This window comes from Dictyostelium purpureum (assembly GCF_000190715.1).
Source record: "Dictyostelium purpureum unplaced genomic scaffold DICPUscaffold_6, whole genome shotgun sequence".
NCBI classification, from domain to species: Eukaryota; Evosea; class Eumycetozoa; order Dictyosteliales; family Dictyosteliaceae; genus Dictyostelium; species Dictyostelium purpureum.
The window spans coordinates 171,148-188,581 of record NW_003519343.1 but is presented as its reverse complement, the minus strand read 5'-3'; the positions used below and the strand labels follow the sequence as shown (position 1 = coordinate 188,581).

Below are 17,434 nucleotides of genomic sequence, written 5' to 3'. Positions count from 1 at the left end.
AACAACAAATGCAACAACAACAAATGCAACAACAACAAATACAACAACAACAAATGCAACAACAACCATTACAACCAGTGGCTATTCCTCTTCCACCTATTACATACAAAAAAAACGCGCCTCAAAATAATTTCCAAAATGTTCAACCCCAATCACAATCCAACTCACAAAAAAAACAAAGAAAAAAGAGATAATATCAATTGGCCAATATAAAACAAATCCTCATCTTTTTTTATTTTTTTTTATTTTTTATTAATAAATTAGAACCTATTTGTAATAATAATAAATGATTAGTGCAAAAATTATTTATTTTTTTATTTTTTTTTTCTTTTTTTTTTTTTAATTTTTTATGTTATTTTTTTTTTAAATTTTTTATTTCATTTTTTCAATTTATTTTTTAATTTTTTTATTTTATACCCAATACATTGTCTATATCCAAAAGATGAATAACCAAGATTATGCCAATTTTCAGTCACAAAACAACCGATTATATCAAAATTTATATAACCAAATAGAGATAGATGACACTAATGATTCTTTTAGAGGCCTTGGTTTCCAAGCTGACCATATAAATAAAAAAAACAAAAAAAGTAGAAAAGAGGTTGTTAAAAAAGAAGAAACATTCATATCAATATTTATTGCAGCAATTAAAAATGGTATCTTAAATGGTTTAGCCACTGTTGCCATGGGGATGGTCTTTAACTACTTAAGAAAAAAACCAGTTCAATTATTATTTTAAAATACTATAAAACCACATCACCAAAAAATAATTTGACCCTGTGTATAATTTTTAAATAAACAAATGTATATATATAAATATTTTTTTTTTATCCAATTCTATATATTTTTAACAATTTTTTATGTGCATGCGATTTCTGGTGGTCTTTTGTGTGTGTGTGGAAAAATTTATTTATAGAATTTCAAATTTCCACTTTTTAGAATCAAAATCTAATAAAAAGAATATTAAAACTCTATTTAATTTATGATTTTTCAAATTTTAAAAAAAAATTGACAAATATATTTTTAGTAAAAAGGGCCTACGCCTTTTATATTTCGCCGATTATCACATAAATTACCGCATAAACAATTTATTTAATTTTTTTTTTCGTAAATTATTTTTTATTTTTAATTTTTTAATTTTTTTTTTATTTTTTTTATTATTAAATTTTTTATTTTTATTTTTATTTTTTTAACACACAGTGTGTTTACATTCACTATATACTCTTATTATAATTTCTATTTCATTTAAATTATATTATTTACAAATAAATATAATAATTATATTATCATTTATTATAATAATAAATTTTTTTTTTTTTTTAATTTAAATTTAATTTTTTTAATTTCAATAATTCAATTTAAAAATTTTATCTTCAAATTTATATTTGATTAATATTTATAAATAATATAGTTTTAAATCTTTATATATTCAATATAATTTAATTAAATAGTAATATATATATAAATTCATAAAATGTCAATTGTAAATAAAGAATTTGATACCAGCGATAAAACTTTTTTAGCATCAGGTAAAACTAAATCAATTTATCAATTAAATAAGGATGACCAATATGTTTTAATCGTTTCAAATTCGTCTATTACTGCTGGTGATGGCGCTAAAAAAGATGTTTTACCAAATAAAGATATATACTCAACTACCACAACTGTTAATGTTTTCAAAGTTTTACAATTATCAGGTATTCAAACTCATTTTATAAAACAAGTAAGTATTTATCTATATCATTTGGTGATTTTCATTGCCAAAATTTTTTTTACGAAACGACGCCTTTTCAGAAAAAAAAAAAATTTTAAAAAAAAAACCGCAGGAAAAATCATATGATATTAATTTAAAATTTTTTTTTAATTTATTAACTTTTAGGTAGAACCAAACTCTTTTATTGCTAAAAAATGTTCTATGATTCCATTAGAAGTTATCGTTAGAAGATTAGCAACTGGTAGTTATTTAAAGAGAAATACTCATGTCACAGAAGGCACCAAATTCAATCCATGCTTGATTGAATTCACCTTTAAAGATGATGTTCAACACGATCCATTAGTTACAGAAACAGATATTTTAGGTATGGACTTAAAGATTGGTGGTGTTGCTATCACTTCAAAAGTTTTATCACAACTTAGACATATTGCTCAACAATCATTTGAAGCATTAGAAAAAGCATGGCAATCACTCGATGTAACTTTAGTCGATTTTAAAGTAAGTTTATTAATTTGTCATTTTTATTTATTGGTTTATACAGTTTATTAATAGTTTTTTTTTATAGGTCGAATTTGGTATTACCCCACAAGGTGAATTAATTTTAGCAGACGTTATTGATAATGATTCATGGAGAATTTGGCCAAAAGGTGATAAGAATTTAATGAAGGATAAGCAAGTATATCGTAATATTCCAGTTTCATCACCATCACCATCTGGTAATTCAGGCCCAATTTTAAACACTCTTTCTGATCATCAAAAAAAAATGATTGAAGATAATTATGCTTGGGTTGCCTCCTCCACAGAAAAATTAGTAGAGTTTACCGCCGCTCAAACAAGCAATAACAATCCAACTTCATCGGTATAGATCATTTTATTTATAACCAAACATATAATTTAATTCAATTAATTAAATTACTATATTAGTTTATTTTTTATCTTTCATTTCTAAAAATTTATTTTTTTTAAAAAAAAAAAGTTCAAATTATTTTTGTTTTGTCATTTTACCATTTTTTAATTTTTTAATTTTTATTTGTATTAATATTATTTTATTTATTTATATTTTATATTTTTAGAGATCAAATAGTGTACCAAATATTCATTCAGCTCAACAATACCACAATAATGTTAATAACAATAATAACAATCAACAAACAAATATAAATAATTTAGTAAATATAAATTCACCATTAGTAGGAATTATTATGGGTAGTCAATCAGATTGGGAAACTATGAAATTGGCAGCAAATACATTAACAACCTTGGGTGTACCATTTGAAACTAAAATTGTATCAGCCCACAGAACACCAGATAGAATGTTTGATTATGCTAGATCAGCAAAATCAAGAGGTTTAAAAATTATTATTGCAGGTGCAGGTGGTGCTGCTCATTTACCAGGTATGGTTGCAGCCTTAACTCCATTACCAGTATTTGGTGTACCAGTACAATCCAAAGCTTTAAGTGGTGTAGATAGCTTATTATCAATCGTTCAAATGCCCGCTGGTATTCCAGTGGGTACTGTTGCAATTGGTGCCGCTGGTGCAACTAATGCCGCTCTTTTAGCTGCTGCTGCTTTAGCTTCATTCTACCCATCAATTGAATTAAATTTAGATATCTACAGAAAGAAACAAACTGATGCAGTTGCTGATGCACCAGTTGATAATCCACCAATACACCCACACTCACACAATATTCCATCTGCTCCACAACCAATCTCAACACCAATTACTCCATTAACACCATCACCATCCAATGCTACTTCAATTTTAACAGCAATTCATAATAATTCAAGTATTAATAATAATAATAATATTGTTGCCCCATTACCAGTTCACCCAACTCCATTAATTAATAATAATTTAACTCCAACATCATCAAGAACTAATCGTTCACAATCTCCATTACCATCAGGCAATGGAAGCAATATTTCACAAGATAAAACCCCATTATCAACATTTGTACTTTCAACATGCAGACCATCAGCATTAGTATTACCACCAGGTTCAGTTATTGGTATTTTGGGTGGAGGTCAACTTGCCCGTATGACAGCTATTGCTGCTGCCCAACTTGGTTATAAGACCCATATCTTCTGCCCAGAATCAGACCCATCAGCTACACATGTTTCAACATACTTCACCAAATCAAACTACAATAATTATTCAGCTCTCGATAGTTTCGCTAAACAAGTTGATGTAGTTACATATGAATTTGAAAATATAATGGTAGAACCGGTTGAATATTTAACAACAAAGGTTGCAGTTTTCCCAGATCCAAAAATACTTAAAACTTGTCAAGATAGAGTTATGGAAAAAACATTTATTCAATCATTAGATATTCCAACTGCTAAATTCCAATCAGTCGAATCATTTGAAGGTCTTAAATCAGCTATTGAAAAGATTGGATATCCAGCAATCTTAAAATCAAATACAATGGGTTATGATGGTAAGGGCCAAGTTAAATTAACCGATTCAGTAGACCTTGAACAAGCTTGGAAAAAAGTTACATCAGAAACTAGCGCATCAAAAGCTATTCTCGAACAATACATTGAATTTGAATCAGAAGCTTCCGTTATTGTTGCACGTGGTTTAGATGGAAGTGAATTAACTTTCCCATTAGTTACCAATAAACATCGTAATCATATTCTTAGACAAACTATTGCACCAGCTCAATTACCAGAATCACTTCATCGTCAAGCTAGAGAAATTGGTAACAAAATTGCACGTTCCAATGGTTTAGTAGGTGTTTTAGCAGTAGAGTTATTTGTTGTAAAGAATCAGACAACCGGTGATTATCAATTATTAGTCAATGAATTAGCCCCAAGACCACACAACAGTGGCCATTGGACTATTGAAGGTTGTGTCACTAGCCAATTTGAACAATTAATTCGTTGTGTTTGTGGTTTACCATTAGGTTCTGTAGATTTAATGAAACGTATCACCGAGGAAGAATACATTCAACAACAATTACCACCAATTGTTATGACCAATCTTTTAGGTGCTGAAGTAAATAGTTGGGAAAAAACTCTTCAAACTAAAGGTTCACATCTTCATATTTATGCTAAAGGTGATGCTAGAGAAGGTAGAAAAATGGGACATATTACTCAATTACCATAAAAAAAACATATATTCATATCAAATATAAATAAAATACAATTACAAATACAAATATAAATTATAAATTATAATAAAATAAATTAATAAAATTTTTTTTTTAAATTAAAAAAACCATTTAGTTTTATTGTTTTGATAATAAATTTAAATCTAAAATATAGGGATATAAAATTGAAGGCATAAAATCGATGAGTTGGTTTGTTGTTAAAAAAATTAAAATGATTTTAATAACTGTTGAGTGTTTTTGAGGAGTATTGCCATTAACTAATGATTGACTGTCGGTTAATAGCTTTAAAATTAAATCAATGGTTAATGGACTGTTATTTTCTTCCTTTATTTCAACACCATATTTTAACCATTTCCATAAAAGAACCCTATTAATTTCTGAAGTTGCTAAATCCTCAACAACACCGTCAACATTTACTGCACCTTTGAATTTGAAAATCCAGTTGTATATATAGATATATAAAACTTTTAAACAAGATTTAACATCGTTAATGGATACATTTGCAATTAATTGTTCGTTTAAAGTGGATTGGCAGGTTTCTAAAAGTTTTGAATAGTGGTTGGCTGCTTCTAAAGGGGTGTAGTTTAAGTGACGGAAATTTGTGAGATGGTTTAAATGGTTGTTTCCAATTATTTGTTTGAAGGCATCACGGCATGGACTAACTGAGCTGAAATGAGCAACTAAAGCACCATCAAATCCCATTTTGGCTTCATCTCTTTTACCATTAAAAACTGATAAGAGTTCTTTATCACTTAGAGTTCCTGTTGGGGTTGAAGGTGATTGTGGTGCCATACCTCCTGTTGCAAGACATCCTCTTCTATGGGCTACCATTGCCAAGAGACGATAATAAGAGTTGAGGAAATCTTGATTGAATCCCAATTTTGATTTTTGTGGTATGTTATATTGTGGAAACTCTGATAGCTTTTTGATATATGAAAAAATATAGTCCCAACGACCAGTATTTAAAGCAATAACATAGTCACGAAGATAATAAATAATTTCCTCCATTTCATGGGATGCCAAAACATTTTCGATTAAAACTATAGATTTGCAACTGAATGGAGTAATTGAAAGTAACTGTTCGCATTTTGATAAAAGATCATTCCAAAATATTGCTTCTTTATAGTTCTCGATCTTTGGAATATAAAAGAATGGACCACGACCAGATTCAGATAGTTTTTGTGCATTGTGAAAGAGAAAAGTAGCCATGTCAAAAATTGTACCAGATAATGGTTTACCATCAATCAGTATATGCATTTCATCTAAATTTAATGATCTTGGACGAACTAGGAGTAAAGCAGACTCTGGAGTATTTAATTGGGGATCTCTAACGATGTCATAAATGTTCTTTTGAGCTTTTAAACCATTTAACCACGATGGTGAATAGCCATCATCAAAATCAACTTGGATACCATTTGCACCTGATAATACACATCTCTTTAATGCTTCATAGTCTGATACATCCAAACATACAATATCAACCTTTCTATCTTTTAAAATCTCTGGTATTTCTCTAACTTTCCATGTTGGATCATTTCTTATCTCTAAAGTTTCCCTTGGTCTTTTTAATTGAATTGATTGATTTGATGTTGTTGATTTCTTAGTTTCCAAATAGTTGGTTACAATCGATGATTGAATCACAACTCTATCTTTTAATAATTGTTGTCTTCTACTTTCGAATTCTCTGTGTAAAATCTTTAAAAATTCTAATAATTCATTTGTTATTAAATTATTAAATTCTTTTTTATTAATTGATTCATTATTTAATAATTTAATATCCTTTATCATTATTTATATTTATTATTACTATTATTATTATTATTTTAATATTGTTATTTATTATAATTAAAGAACATATGAATAATGATAAAAAAAATAAAAAAAAAAAAAATAAAAAAATTAAATTAATTTTTTAATTTTATGATAAAAAAAAAGATTTTTTTTTTTGAAATTTTTTGAACAATTGTTATAATTTATAAATCATTCCACAGTTTAAACCAGGATGTTAATTATTGTTCCATCATGTTTAATAAAATTGATAATTTCCAGCAGATACCCTTAAAACATGCCAAGATAATATAAGTTTTTTGTCCTTCACAGATAAAAGGTTAAAAAGATAGATTTTATATAAACGTATATTTATTTCCCTTTAAATATTTATTTATTTAAATTGTTTGAACATTTTCGAAAAAAAAAATAAAAAATAAAAATACAAAAAAAAATATTTCTAATAATCATTACACAAATTATGATAATAATCTGTGTTAGAAAAAATTTTCAAAAAAAAAAATAAAAAAAAAATAAGAAAATTAAATTTATATTTTTTTTTATTGCGTGTGTGAAAGAATAATTAATTATTTTTTAATTTTCTATAAAATTATAACAATAACAATAATAAAATATTTTTATTTTATTTTATTTTCGTTTTAATCACTTATAACCAACCTTATAATTTATTTATTTTTTTATTTTTTTTAAATTATTTTATTTTTTAAAATATTTTTTTTAATTTTTTTTTTTTTTAAATGATTTTTTTTTTACAATTGTTTTTATACAATAACTAAAAATAATATAATAATATAAAACTACATATGTAACACTCATAATAAAAAAAACAATAGATTAATAATAGTAAAAGTAATAGTAATAGTAATAGTGGTAGCAATAGATATTATAAATAGTATATTTATTAATAATATATTTTAAACAAAAAATTTATAAATAGTTTTTTTATAAATAAAAAAAAATTAATTTTTTTAGAAAATTTTTTTAAAACAAAAGATGACACAATTCAAAAATAATAATTATTATGACGATAACAGCAAAAGCAATAATAATATATTAACAGTTGGATTAGAGGCAAATAATACCAATAGTGAAGATGTGGCATTATCAACGGGGTGGTCAACATTTACCACATCATTGGCAACAAATATAATTATCGGGACAGTTATTATGCTTTTGTTTTTCTTTCTGCGTATAATCTATAAGAATTTTTATAATGCAAGAATGTTAAGAGGCCAAAACAAAGAGACAAGTAAAGATGTATCCTTGGTTAACTCGCCAATCCGTTGGATAACCCATACATTATTTTATCCATTAGAAATGATTTACGAACATAGAGGTATCGATGCCTATATTCACCTTCAGTTTTTATATCTTTGTATGAAAATGATTTTCATTCTAATGATATTTGGTATTGGAATTCTTTTACCGATCAACTATACATCAATTGATTCAGAGACCGAAGAGAAATTAAATGTAACTTTAAATACTTTAGATACAGTAACTGTTGGTACAATCCCACCAAAATCTAGACGTTTATGGGCTCATGCACTTTCTATTCCATTATTCACTTTCATAGCATTTTATTTATTCCAGAGAACAAATCAAATCGTAAATATAAAATATCTTTTAAAATTTTTAATTTAATAGAATTTATATTAACCCCGCTTTTAATTTTTTATATTTTTCTGTTTTATTATAGTATTTAGAAAAAAGAATTAGATGGATGTCAAAACACAACGAAAGAAATTATACAGTTTTAGTAACAGAAATGAGCAAGTCAATTAGTAATGCAGATAAAATGAGAGAGTTTTTTGGTAAATTTTTTGATAGTAAAGCAATTTTATCATGTCATATGATCTACAAAGAGATGAAATTAAGATCATTATGGAGAAAGCATAAGCATGTGCAAAGGTCTTTGGAACGTGTTTTATCAGAATCAGATATTAAAGGTGTACCACCAACAAGAGCTGTAGGTTGGAGACCTGGTATGTTTGGTGGAAAAACAGTCAATAGTATCGAGTATTATACAAAGAAATTGGAAGATGTAGACAAGTTATTACGTGTAGCACAACAAGATGTACATCAACGTCAAGATTATTCTATTCCTTCGCTTGAGTGGAGATTTGATAATATAACACCTACAAATATTAAGAAATGGGCAGAAAGAGCATCAAATGTTGGTTTTATAACATTTTCTAGAATGTCTTATGCCTCTCAAGCTACTCAATGTTTATTCTCTAAAGATATCAATAAATTTATAGTAACTCCGGCACCAGAGCTTAAAAATATAAGATGGAAGAATATGATAGTACCAAATCGAAGTAGATTTATCCGTAGAGCAATAAGTTCAGCTATATTCTTTGTAATCTTTTGTTTCTATACTATTCCAGTAACAGCAATCAGTGCTATCAGTAATATTCAAACCCTTTCAAAAGTACCAGTTCTCAATTGGTTACTCGACGTTGTACAGTTAAACGATACTCTTAGAGGCTTTGTTGAAGGTTATCTTCCATCATTGGCTTTAGTTGCATTTATGGGTCTATTACCATTGTTTATCAAACTAATTGTTAGATTCAACAAAGAAACCACCCGTACAATGTTTTATCATAAAGTTTTCACTACTTATTGGGCTTTTCTAGTTATAAATGTATTCTTGGTTGTATCGATTGCTGGTTCTGTTCTTGGTGTTTTATTCAAGATGCTAGAGGATTTAACCCTTAAAGATATTGTAACTCTTTTAGGTCAATCTTTACCAAAACAATCATCGTTCTTTATCAACTATATTTTAGTACAGGCTTTAACCTCAGTACCTATAGATATAGTTAGACCAATCGAATTAATTGCAGGTATTATTAGATCATCGAGAGAATCATCATATGGACAGAAAATGAAAGCACTTTCACATGATGACCCAACAGCACTCAACTCAATCAAGTATAGCAGAGAATTACTTATTTTTGTCATCACTCTTTCTTATTCAACATTATCACCTTTAATTTTACCATTTGGTCTTCTTTATTTCCTTATCGATTTCTTTGTATCAAAATATAATCATTTATACTCTTTTTGCCCTAAATATCAATCTGGTGGTTTAATCTGGCAATTGGTTTTTAATCGTCTTTGTATAGGTTTGGTCATTTATCAAATTACCGCCATTGGTTTGTTTGTTTTAAAAACTTTTATTCCAGGTATCGTAATTAGTTTTATTATGCCATTTATTACTCTTTTCTTTTGGTGGAGAAATGTAAGAAGGTATAAAAGAGCATCTCAAACATTAAGTTTAGATATTTGCCCAGAAGAAGATTACTTTGGAACCGAGTTTATGAACAGTTATCAAGATCCAGTACTCTCAATAGCAGATCTTGATGTATTAGATATACATGGTGTGTAAAGTAGATATGAAACTAAAAAAAAAAAAAAATAAAAACTCTTCCTTTTTATTTTATTATATAGTTTAATATAATAATATACAATGTCTTTTTTATTTTATTACAACAAAATTATAAATGGTTTAATTTACCAAAGGAATTTTAAAAAAAATTAAAACTTATTTGATTCTATGGTATGGCGTTTGATTTAAGGTTTTAATTTTATATAAATGAGGGCAGTTGTTCTAAATATTCAATGTGAACTTCTTGGTCGTTGTGGCTTCTAAAATAATAATTACATATGTAATTCTGAAATTATATTAAATAAAATTTTGGTTAAATTTTTTTTTATTAAATTTAATTTTATTTATTTAAAATAAAGTTTTTATTTAACAATTGAATACCACAAAAAATTTTTTTTTTAAAAAAAAGATAATATAAAAACCTTTTTTTCCTCCTAAACCATCAAGGATTCTCACAGCATAATTAATCATAAAGGTATAGAATATGTGGGAGGCTTTAAAGATTAACTAGCCGCTGGCCTACCGACTGGTATAGAATCTATCTTAACTTTTAAAAATAACTAGCCACTGGCTAGTATAGAATCCTGTTTTTTTTTTTTTTTTTTTTTTTTTTTTTTTTTGGTGTTTACACATATCAAATGAATTTACCAATTTATTTGGTGGTCATGAATTTTTTTTTTAAAATAATTATGAAATGACGTTAATTCTGAAAAAAAAAAAATTTGGGAAAAAAAAAAAAAAAAAAAGAAATAAAAAAGAAAGAACAGAATTCGGTTTTTTTCTTTGGGAGGGAAAATGTATCAATTGCTGTAAGGAATTCTTGAAAAAAAAGGGAAATTTTTTAAAAGTTATTCAAGAAAAAAATAAACATTTCTTTATTTATGGGTTTTTGATTAAAAAAAATAATTTTAAAATGAAAGTAAAAAAAAATTAAAGTTTTATTTTATTTTAAAGTAAATTAAAAAAAAAGAAATTTAAAAAAAAATTAATAAATTCAAATACAAAAAGAAATGGAGATTTCAAATTTATAGCTTTTTTTGTTTTTAAAAATTTTTATTATAAAAAAATTAAATAGTGTTTTTGAAAATGGAAAAAATGGCTCATCACTATAATGAAAGTTATAATTAAATTACCATTATATTTTTTTTTTATATAAAAAAGATTAGGCATTTTTTATTATATTATTGATAGTGTATTTTTTTTTAATCAAAGAAAATATTTTTTTTATTTGTTTTTTTATTTGTTTTATTATCTAACCTTTGCAAAAAATAAAACAAGAAAAGAATGGTGACAATATAAATATTATAATCAATGTTGGATTCATAATGTTTTTAAATCAAATTAATAAAATTAAATAAAAAGATAATAAATAATTTGCTTTTTTATTTCTGCTATCAATATTTAATTAAATTAATTATTTAATAGCACAAATTAAGAAAATAAAAAAAAGGTTTATTTATTAATTATAATAATAAAACAAATAATGACGAGAATAAACCTAAAATAAATAATGATGAGATTATTTTTGATGAACCATTGTCGCTATCACTGCCACTTTCTGAACCACTGCCACTTTCTGAGCCACATGAGGTGGAGTTCTTTGTTTGGCCATCGACGGCACCATTATTTTTTATAGGTAGTTTATATGATATTTTTATTTTTGAAGGTGTTTATGAATCCTCAAGATCATATCGACTACCTCTTTTAAGTGGTCAAAATTCAATTATTGGTAGAGCTATTTCTTTCTATGACGTTTCAGTCTGTAAAGAATCACCACCAGCCTTAAAGGCTGTTAACGGAGTACCAACCGTTATCGCTACTTGTGTCATTGGTTTCGGAAATGATACCACAAAACTTCTATTTCTGTTTTTTCATCTTTTGCAATATGATTTGATAATAAGTCATGAAACAAATCAAAATCATATAGTTTTGAAAAGAATGGTATTGAATTTACACACTTTCCTTCTCTTAATTCCTTTATCAATCTTAGAGATTTTTCTACAATAGTTTCTGTTGACATTTTATCTGTTTTTCTATCTGTTTTTCTATCTGTTTTTTTTTAAATATGTTTTTTTATAAACCTTTTTTAAAACCTTTTTTCAAATCATAATACTTAAAATTTAAATTTTTTTAAATAAAAATTAAGTTTTTACCCCCACAATGGGGTTAAACAAAAAAGATGTGAACTACCACCAACTTCACCAATTTCATTATCAACTTCACCTGAACATGAAAAAGAAAAAATAGAAGAGATTCTCAAACAAAAAGAAAAAGAGTTAATAGAAACAAAAGAAGAGTTGATGAAAAAAGAAGAGGAGTTAAAAGAAAAAAAAAGAGAAATAGAGAAGAATGAACAAGCATTAAAGAAAGATAAAGAAAAAATTCAAACATTGGATGAAAAGTTAAAAGAAAGAGAAGAAGAAATTCAAATATTAAAGAAAGAATTAAATGAAAAAACCAAAGAAATTAAACATGCGTTTATGGATGCAGCACTTCAATTTTATAACAATCACATAAAACAAGAGCAAGAAATTTCAGTAAGGAATAAAGAGATTGAAGAGTTAAAGAAACAAAAAGAAGAAGCTGACAAAGAACATAAAGATCTTCAAAACAAAAATAATGAACTTCAAAATAAATATTATGAACTTCAAAGTAAATATAATGAACTTCAAATCAAATATGATGAAATGCAAAGTAAATATAATGAAATGCAAAGTAAATATGAAAATTTGGAAATTGATAATATAAAAATTCGTGAAGAATTAAAAGAAATCAAAGATTCAATTTCATCAAGTATTGCAAATACAAATTCAGAATTATCAATTTTTGCATATATATCAGACCTTGCAAAAGCATACCTTAGATATGTTTTAATGCCCCAACTTGATGGAATTTGGAAGAAGGATCTCGATCAACAGAAGAAAGAGTATTTGGATATGGCAAGAAAAGAATATTTTAAACAAAATGCTTTCAACAGAAACAAAGAAAAAGTTAATGATCAATGGACGGATTATCAAGAAGATTTCGAGTATAATTGGCCCACAATTATGAATGATAAAGATGATCAACTTATGAACAAAGTAAAAAATAAATATAATGATTCAAATTGGGATTATTTCAGCAGTAATTACAGGGATGATGATTTTGCTTACGAACAGGCAAAACAACTAAATAATGTTGATTTGGAGACAATGTTTCATTTTAATGATCTTAGAAATACCCGTATCCACCCAACAGTACCAAACAAAACATCCATCAACAACACCATACAAAAAATAAGAGAAAGAGAGAAAGAATTGGAAACAATGGAGTTATATACAGAAGAATATTACACAGATGAATATCCTGAAAATTTGATAAGAACAAAGTTCATAAATTTAAAAAATAATGTAATAGTTGCATTAAGTGGTTTCAAAGCACCTCCAAAAAAATTATTTTTTAAACAAAAATAATATCAAAATAAAAAAAATTAAAATTCTTTTTTTTACATCAAACATATCACTCCTATATAGGAGATGTATTTTTTATTTATTCATGATCACTATTATCATAATTACTATTATCACTATTGTCACTATCTTCAAAGGTAAAGGTAACAGAGGACGTATAATCTGAGACAGTTTTATTTAATGATAAGCAATATTTTGATCATAATTTCCAGTCAGTGCAGTCGTAGCAATATACATCTACTTTTTTATTATTCATTTTTATAAATATTTTTTCTTTTTTTATTTATTTGTTTTATATAACTTGAAAGTTGATCAAAATGATCCAATTAATTATATTTTTTTAATTTCATTTTCATCAACTTTGAATTTCTCACTGAAACCAGAGTATGTGTAATGTAAAATACCACCTCCTTGGGATCTAAATTGAATACCACTTTTAGTGAAACGTGTATTATATTTAGTTTTTTTTTTATTTTTCTAAGTTTTAAAAACAAAAAAAAAAGTTTTTAATTTAAAAGGTGTTTAAAAATCAATAAAAAAACAGTTAAATCATAATCAATTAATATATATAGTAATGTGTGGTGGTTTCCCCCTTTTTTTTTTTTTTTTAAATTTTTTTTTAAATTTTTTTTTAAATTTTTTTTTTTTTTTTATTAATATACATAAATATTGTTAAGAGGATTTTTAAATATATTTTATTACACTTTTGTTTTTTACATACTGCCATAAAATGTGTCCTCATAAGAAATATAATATTGAAGACTGCAAAAAAAAATTTCAATTGAAATATTTAGAAGATTTTTGTCGTGACCTGGAAATTTTCCCCGATATTGAAAAGGGCTGTACTGAAGATTGTAAAAACAAAATGGGAGAAATAGTAAAGATCACATTGGAAAAATATTCAAATATAGTTGATAATTATTTCAAAGATGCAAAGTTGGGAAAAAATGGTACTTTATCTCAATATCTTTTGTATATTTTGTTACCAGATGATGAGGATGAAGAAGATATCGAAGAGAACTTTAACGTTAAAATTGTTGATGAAAAAATGACTCACCCAGAAGATCCAGATCGTGACAAGGAAGAAAATTAAATAAAATTATCATTCTACCAAAGTTTAAAAAGTTTATTATCTAAATAAAAAAAAGAATATTTTTTATAATTTATTATCTTCTGATATATTATTTTGTTGTGTATTATTTTCATATTCCACTGGCATTACTGATGGATTTTCACCATTACTTATGTTTTTGACTGCTTCATTATATTTTTCTATTTGATTCATAATATCATTTTTTATCTTTTCAATTTCTTTTGAATAGTTTTCAATTATCTTTTCTATATCAATTAAAATTTCATTCTTTGTACTTTCAATAAAATCGATATCAGAATTTTTGGGTATTTCTGGCTTTTCTTTAAATTTCTCTTTCAATTGATTTAATTTGGGTATTATTGTTGTCTTTAAAGAGGGTTGTAGATTATTTTATAAATATAATAGCAATAATTTTTATAATATAATATTTAAATTATTTAAATGTGCGAAATATTATGATATAAAATAAAAATGTATGTGTATAAAATAATAAAGAAAAAAAAATCCTTTCGAAATTCTATTAAAAAAAAAAGTAAATTAAAAAAAAAAATGATAAATGCTCTAAAAGAAAAAAGTAAATTAAAAAAAAAGAAATTTAAAAAAAAATTAAAAAATAATAAATTCAAATACAAAAAGAAATGGAGATTTCAAACACAAGGCTTTTTTTTGTTTTTTAAAATTTTATTATAAAAAAAATAAACAGTGTTTTTAAAAATGGAAAAAATGTGTGGTTGATTTAAAAAAAGTTTTAATTTATATTGGAAGGCTCATCACTATAATTAAAGTTATAATAATAAATTACATTACCATTATATTTTTTTTATATTAAAAAGAGATTAGGCATTTTTTACTATATATTATTGATAGTGTATTTTTTTTAATCAAAGAGAATATTTTTTTTATTTGTTTTTATTATTAATGATTTATAAATTGTTAATTTATTTATAATTTAACAATTTAAAAAATTAATAATTATTTTGTGCAGCAGTAAAATACTTAAATTAATAATATAAATAAAAAAATGATAGAAAATAGTAATAGAGTTATTCAAGAAATTAAAGGAAATAATATAATTGTGGATGTATTTCCCCACGCCAAATAGAAATAATAGAAAAATATATAGATGGACACAATAAGCGGTCATAATATTAAAAAAGTAAACTCTTTAGCAAGATAACAGTATCAGGTTTAAGTGCAATTTATCTAACCTTTGCAAATTTAATAAAACAAGAAAAGAATGGTGACAATATAAATATTATAATCAATGTTGGATTCATAATGTTTTTAAATCAAATTAATAAAATTAAATAAAAAGATAATAAATAATTTGCTTTTTTATTCCTGCTATCAATATTTAATTAAATTAATTATTTAATAGCACAAATTAAGAAAATAAAAAAAAGGTTTATTTTAATGATTAATTATAATAATAAAACAAATAATGATGAGAATAAACCTAAAATAAATAATGATGAGATTATTTTTGATGAACCATTGTCGCTATCACTGCCACTTTCTGAACCACTGCCACTTTCTGAGCCACTTGAGGTGGAGTTCTTTGTTTGGCCATCGACGGCACCATTAGCACAAATATTATCAAATGAAAAATCTGTGGTTGGTGGGGTATTGAGATTAAGAGTGACACTTGGGTTAGCAACTGCAATAACACCTTGAGCAATACGAGCACCACCGACATTAGAGTCACCTAAATCACGTGTGGCGTGAACAGCAAAACCACGACCGTAAACACCGTTGATACTAATATAGTTGGTGGTAAAGTTGTAATAGGCATTTTTGAATTCTGAATCAAAAGAACAGATATTACCTAAATCACCATAATGACGAGTAGCACTATTTTGAAGAGTGGATGGTAATGAATGGGTTTGACCAGTAGTTGCCCAATGACCACCAAGAGCAGAACCATTATCTGAGAGTTGTCCAAAAGAATGAATGTGGAAACCATGGGCTTCTTTTCCTAAACCAATAATTTTTGAAGAGACTTGAACACCACTTCCTACATTTACAAAAGTAACTTGACCAGTAATAGTGGCAGCGGCATTTGAAGTTGCTGTCAAAACAGCAATAGCATGTAAGTTTAATTCTGGGGAGGTGGCAGTATTTGAACCGGTTAATCCATCTGGTTTTGTGGTATCATTTCCGAAACCAATGACACAAGTAGCGATAACGGTTGGTACTCCGTTAACAGCCTTTAAGGCTGGTGGTGATTCTTTACAGACTGAAACGTCATAGAAAGAAATAGCTCTACCAATAATTGAATTTTGACCACTTAAAAGAGGTAGTTGATATGATCTTGAGGATTCATAAACACCTTCAAAAATAAAAATATCATATAAACTACCAACATTTGGGCTTTGAGAGTCTGGACAGGGTCCTGCAGCATTTCCTGGGTTAAATACACCACCTAAGTCTGTTGATGGATAGCCATAGGTTTGAATATTGTTACCATAAATTACCATCTTCGAGACCATTTTCTGCTTTAATATTATAATCGAAAGTCAAAGAAGTCTAAATTAAAAAAATATTAGTACAATTTTATAAATAAATAAACTAAACTTCTGTGTATTACTTACAGATTGGACATCTTTATAAATTTGAATAGAACCACTGATTGTTTTAGCTGTTTTGTCGATTGGAACAATATTGCAAACGGCATATTGATAATCAGCTAAAACAATAGCTGATTTTAATAAAAAGAATACAATTAATAATGAAATAAATCTCATTCTTTTTTTTCTTTGTAGATGAAAATAAAAATATAAAAAAAAAAAAATATAAAAAAAAATATAAAAAAAAAACTGTCAGTTATAACTAATCAATAATTTAAAAAAAAAAAAAAAAAATTTAAAAAATATAATTAAAGATAT

General features: G+C 25.8%; 6 protein-coding genes across 6 annotated transcripts; 3 read left to right on the top strand and 3 right to left on the bottom strand.

Annotated features, from left to right (window-relative positions):
• Positions 1–1,474: 1,474 nt before the first annotated feature.
• On the top strand, positions 1,475–4,824 carry DICPUDRAFT_147031 (phosphoribosylaminoimidazole carboxylase; the record flags this gene model as incomplete). The annotated part of the gene is made up of 4 exons (XM_003283317.1): positions 1,475–1,723; positions 1,880–2,212; positions 2,280–2,573; positions 2,788–4,824. The coding sequence occupies 4 exons, from the start codon at positions 1,475–1,477 to the stop codon at positions 4,822–4,824; spliced, it is 2,913 nt and encodes a 970-aa protein (XP_003283365.1).
• A 121-nt stretch (positions 4,825–4,945) lies between these two features.
• DICPUDRAFT_25628 (uncharacterized protein) lies at positions 4,946–6,616 on the bottom strand (the record flags this gene model as incomplete). Its single annotated transcript, XM_003283282.1, has 1 exon — positions 4,946–6,616. One exon carries the CDS (start codon positions 6,614–6,616, stop codon positions 4,946–4,948), a length of 1,671 nt encoding a protein of 556 aa, XP_003283330.1.
• A 993-nt stretch (positions 6,617–7,609) lies between these two features.
• DICPUDRAFT_52216 (uncharacterized protein) lies at positions 7,610–10,022 on the top strand (the record flags this gene model as incomplete). Its single annotated transcript, XM_003283316.1, has 2 exons — positions 7,610–8,224; positions 8,316–10,022. The coding sequence occupies 2 exons, from the start codon at positions 7,610–7,612 to the stop codon at positions 10,005–10,007; spliced, it is 2,307 nt and encodes a 768-aa protein (XP_003283364.1). The 3' UTR covers positions 10,008–10,022.
• Positions 10,023–14,186: 4,164 nt separating this feature from the next.
• On the top strand, positions 14,187–14,399 carry DICPUDRAFT_23676 (uncharacterized protein; the record flags this gene model as incomplete). The annotated part of the gene is made up of 1 exon (XM_003283315.1): positions 14,187–14,399. A coding segment is annotated over one exon (213 nt), but the record flags the coding sequence as incomplete, so codon positions are not given.
• Positions 14,400–14,612: 213 nt separating this feature from the next.
• Positions 14,613–15,359, bottom strand: DICPUDRAFT_74346 (uncharacterized protein; the record flags this gene model as incomplete). Its single annotated transcript, XM_003283281.1, has 2 exons — positions 14,613–14,915; positions 15,357–15,359. 2 exons carry the CDS (start codon positions 15,357–15,359, stop codon positions 14,613–14,615), a joined length of 306 nt encoding a protein of 101 aa, XP_003283329.1.
• A 611-nt stretch (positions 15,360–15,970) lies between these two features.
• DICPUDRAFT_74345 (uncharacterized protein) lies at positions 15,971–17,293 on the bottom strand (the record flags this gene model as incomplete). Its single annotated transcript, XM_003283280.1, has 3 exons — positions 15,971–16,977; positions 17,024–17,075; positions 17,141–17,293. 3 exons carry the CDS (start codon positions 17,291–17,293, stop codon positions 15,971–15,973), a joined length of 1,212 nt encoding a protein of 403 aa, XP_003283328.1.
• Between the last annotated feature and the right edge of the window lie 141 nt (positions 17,294–17,434).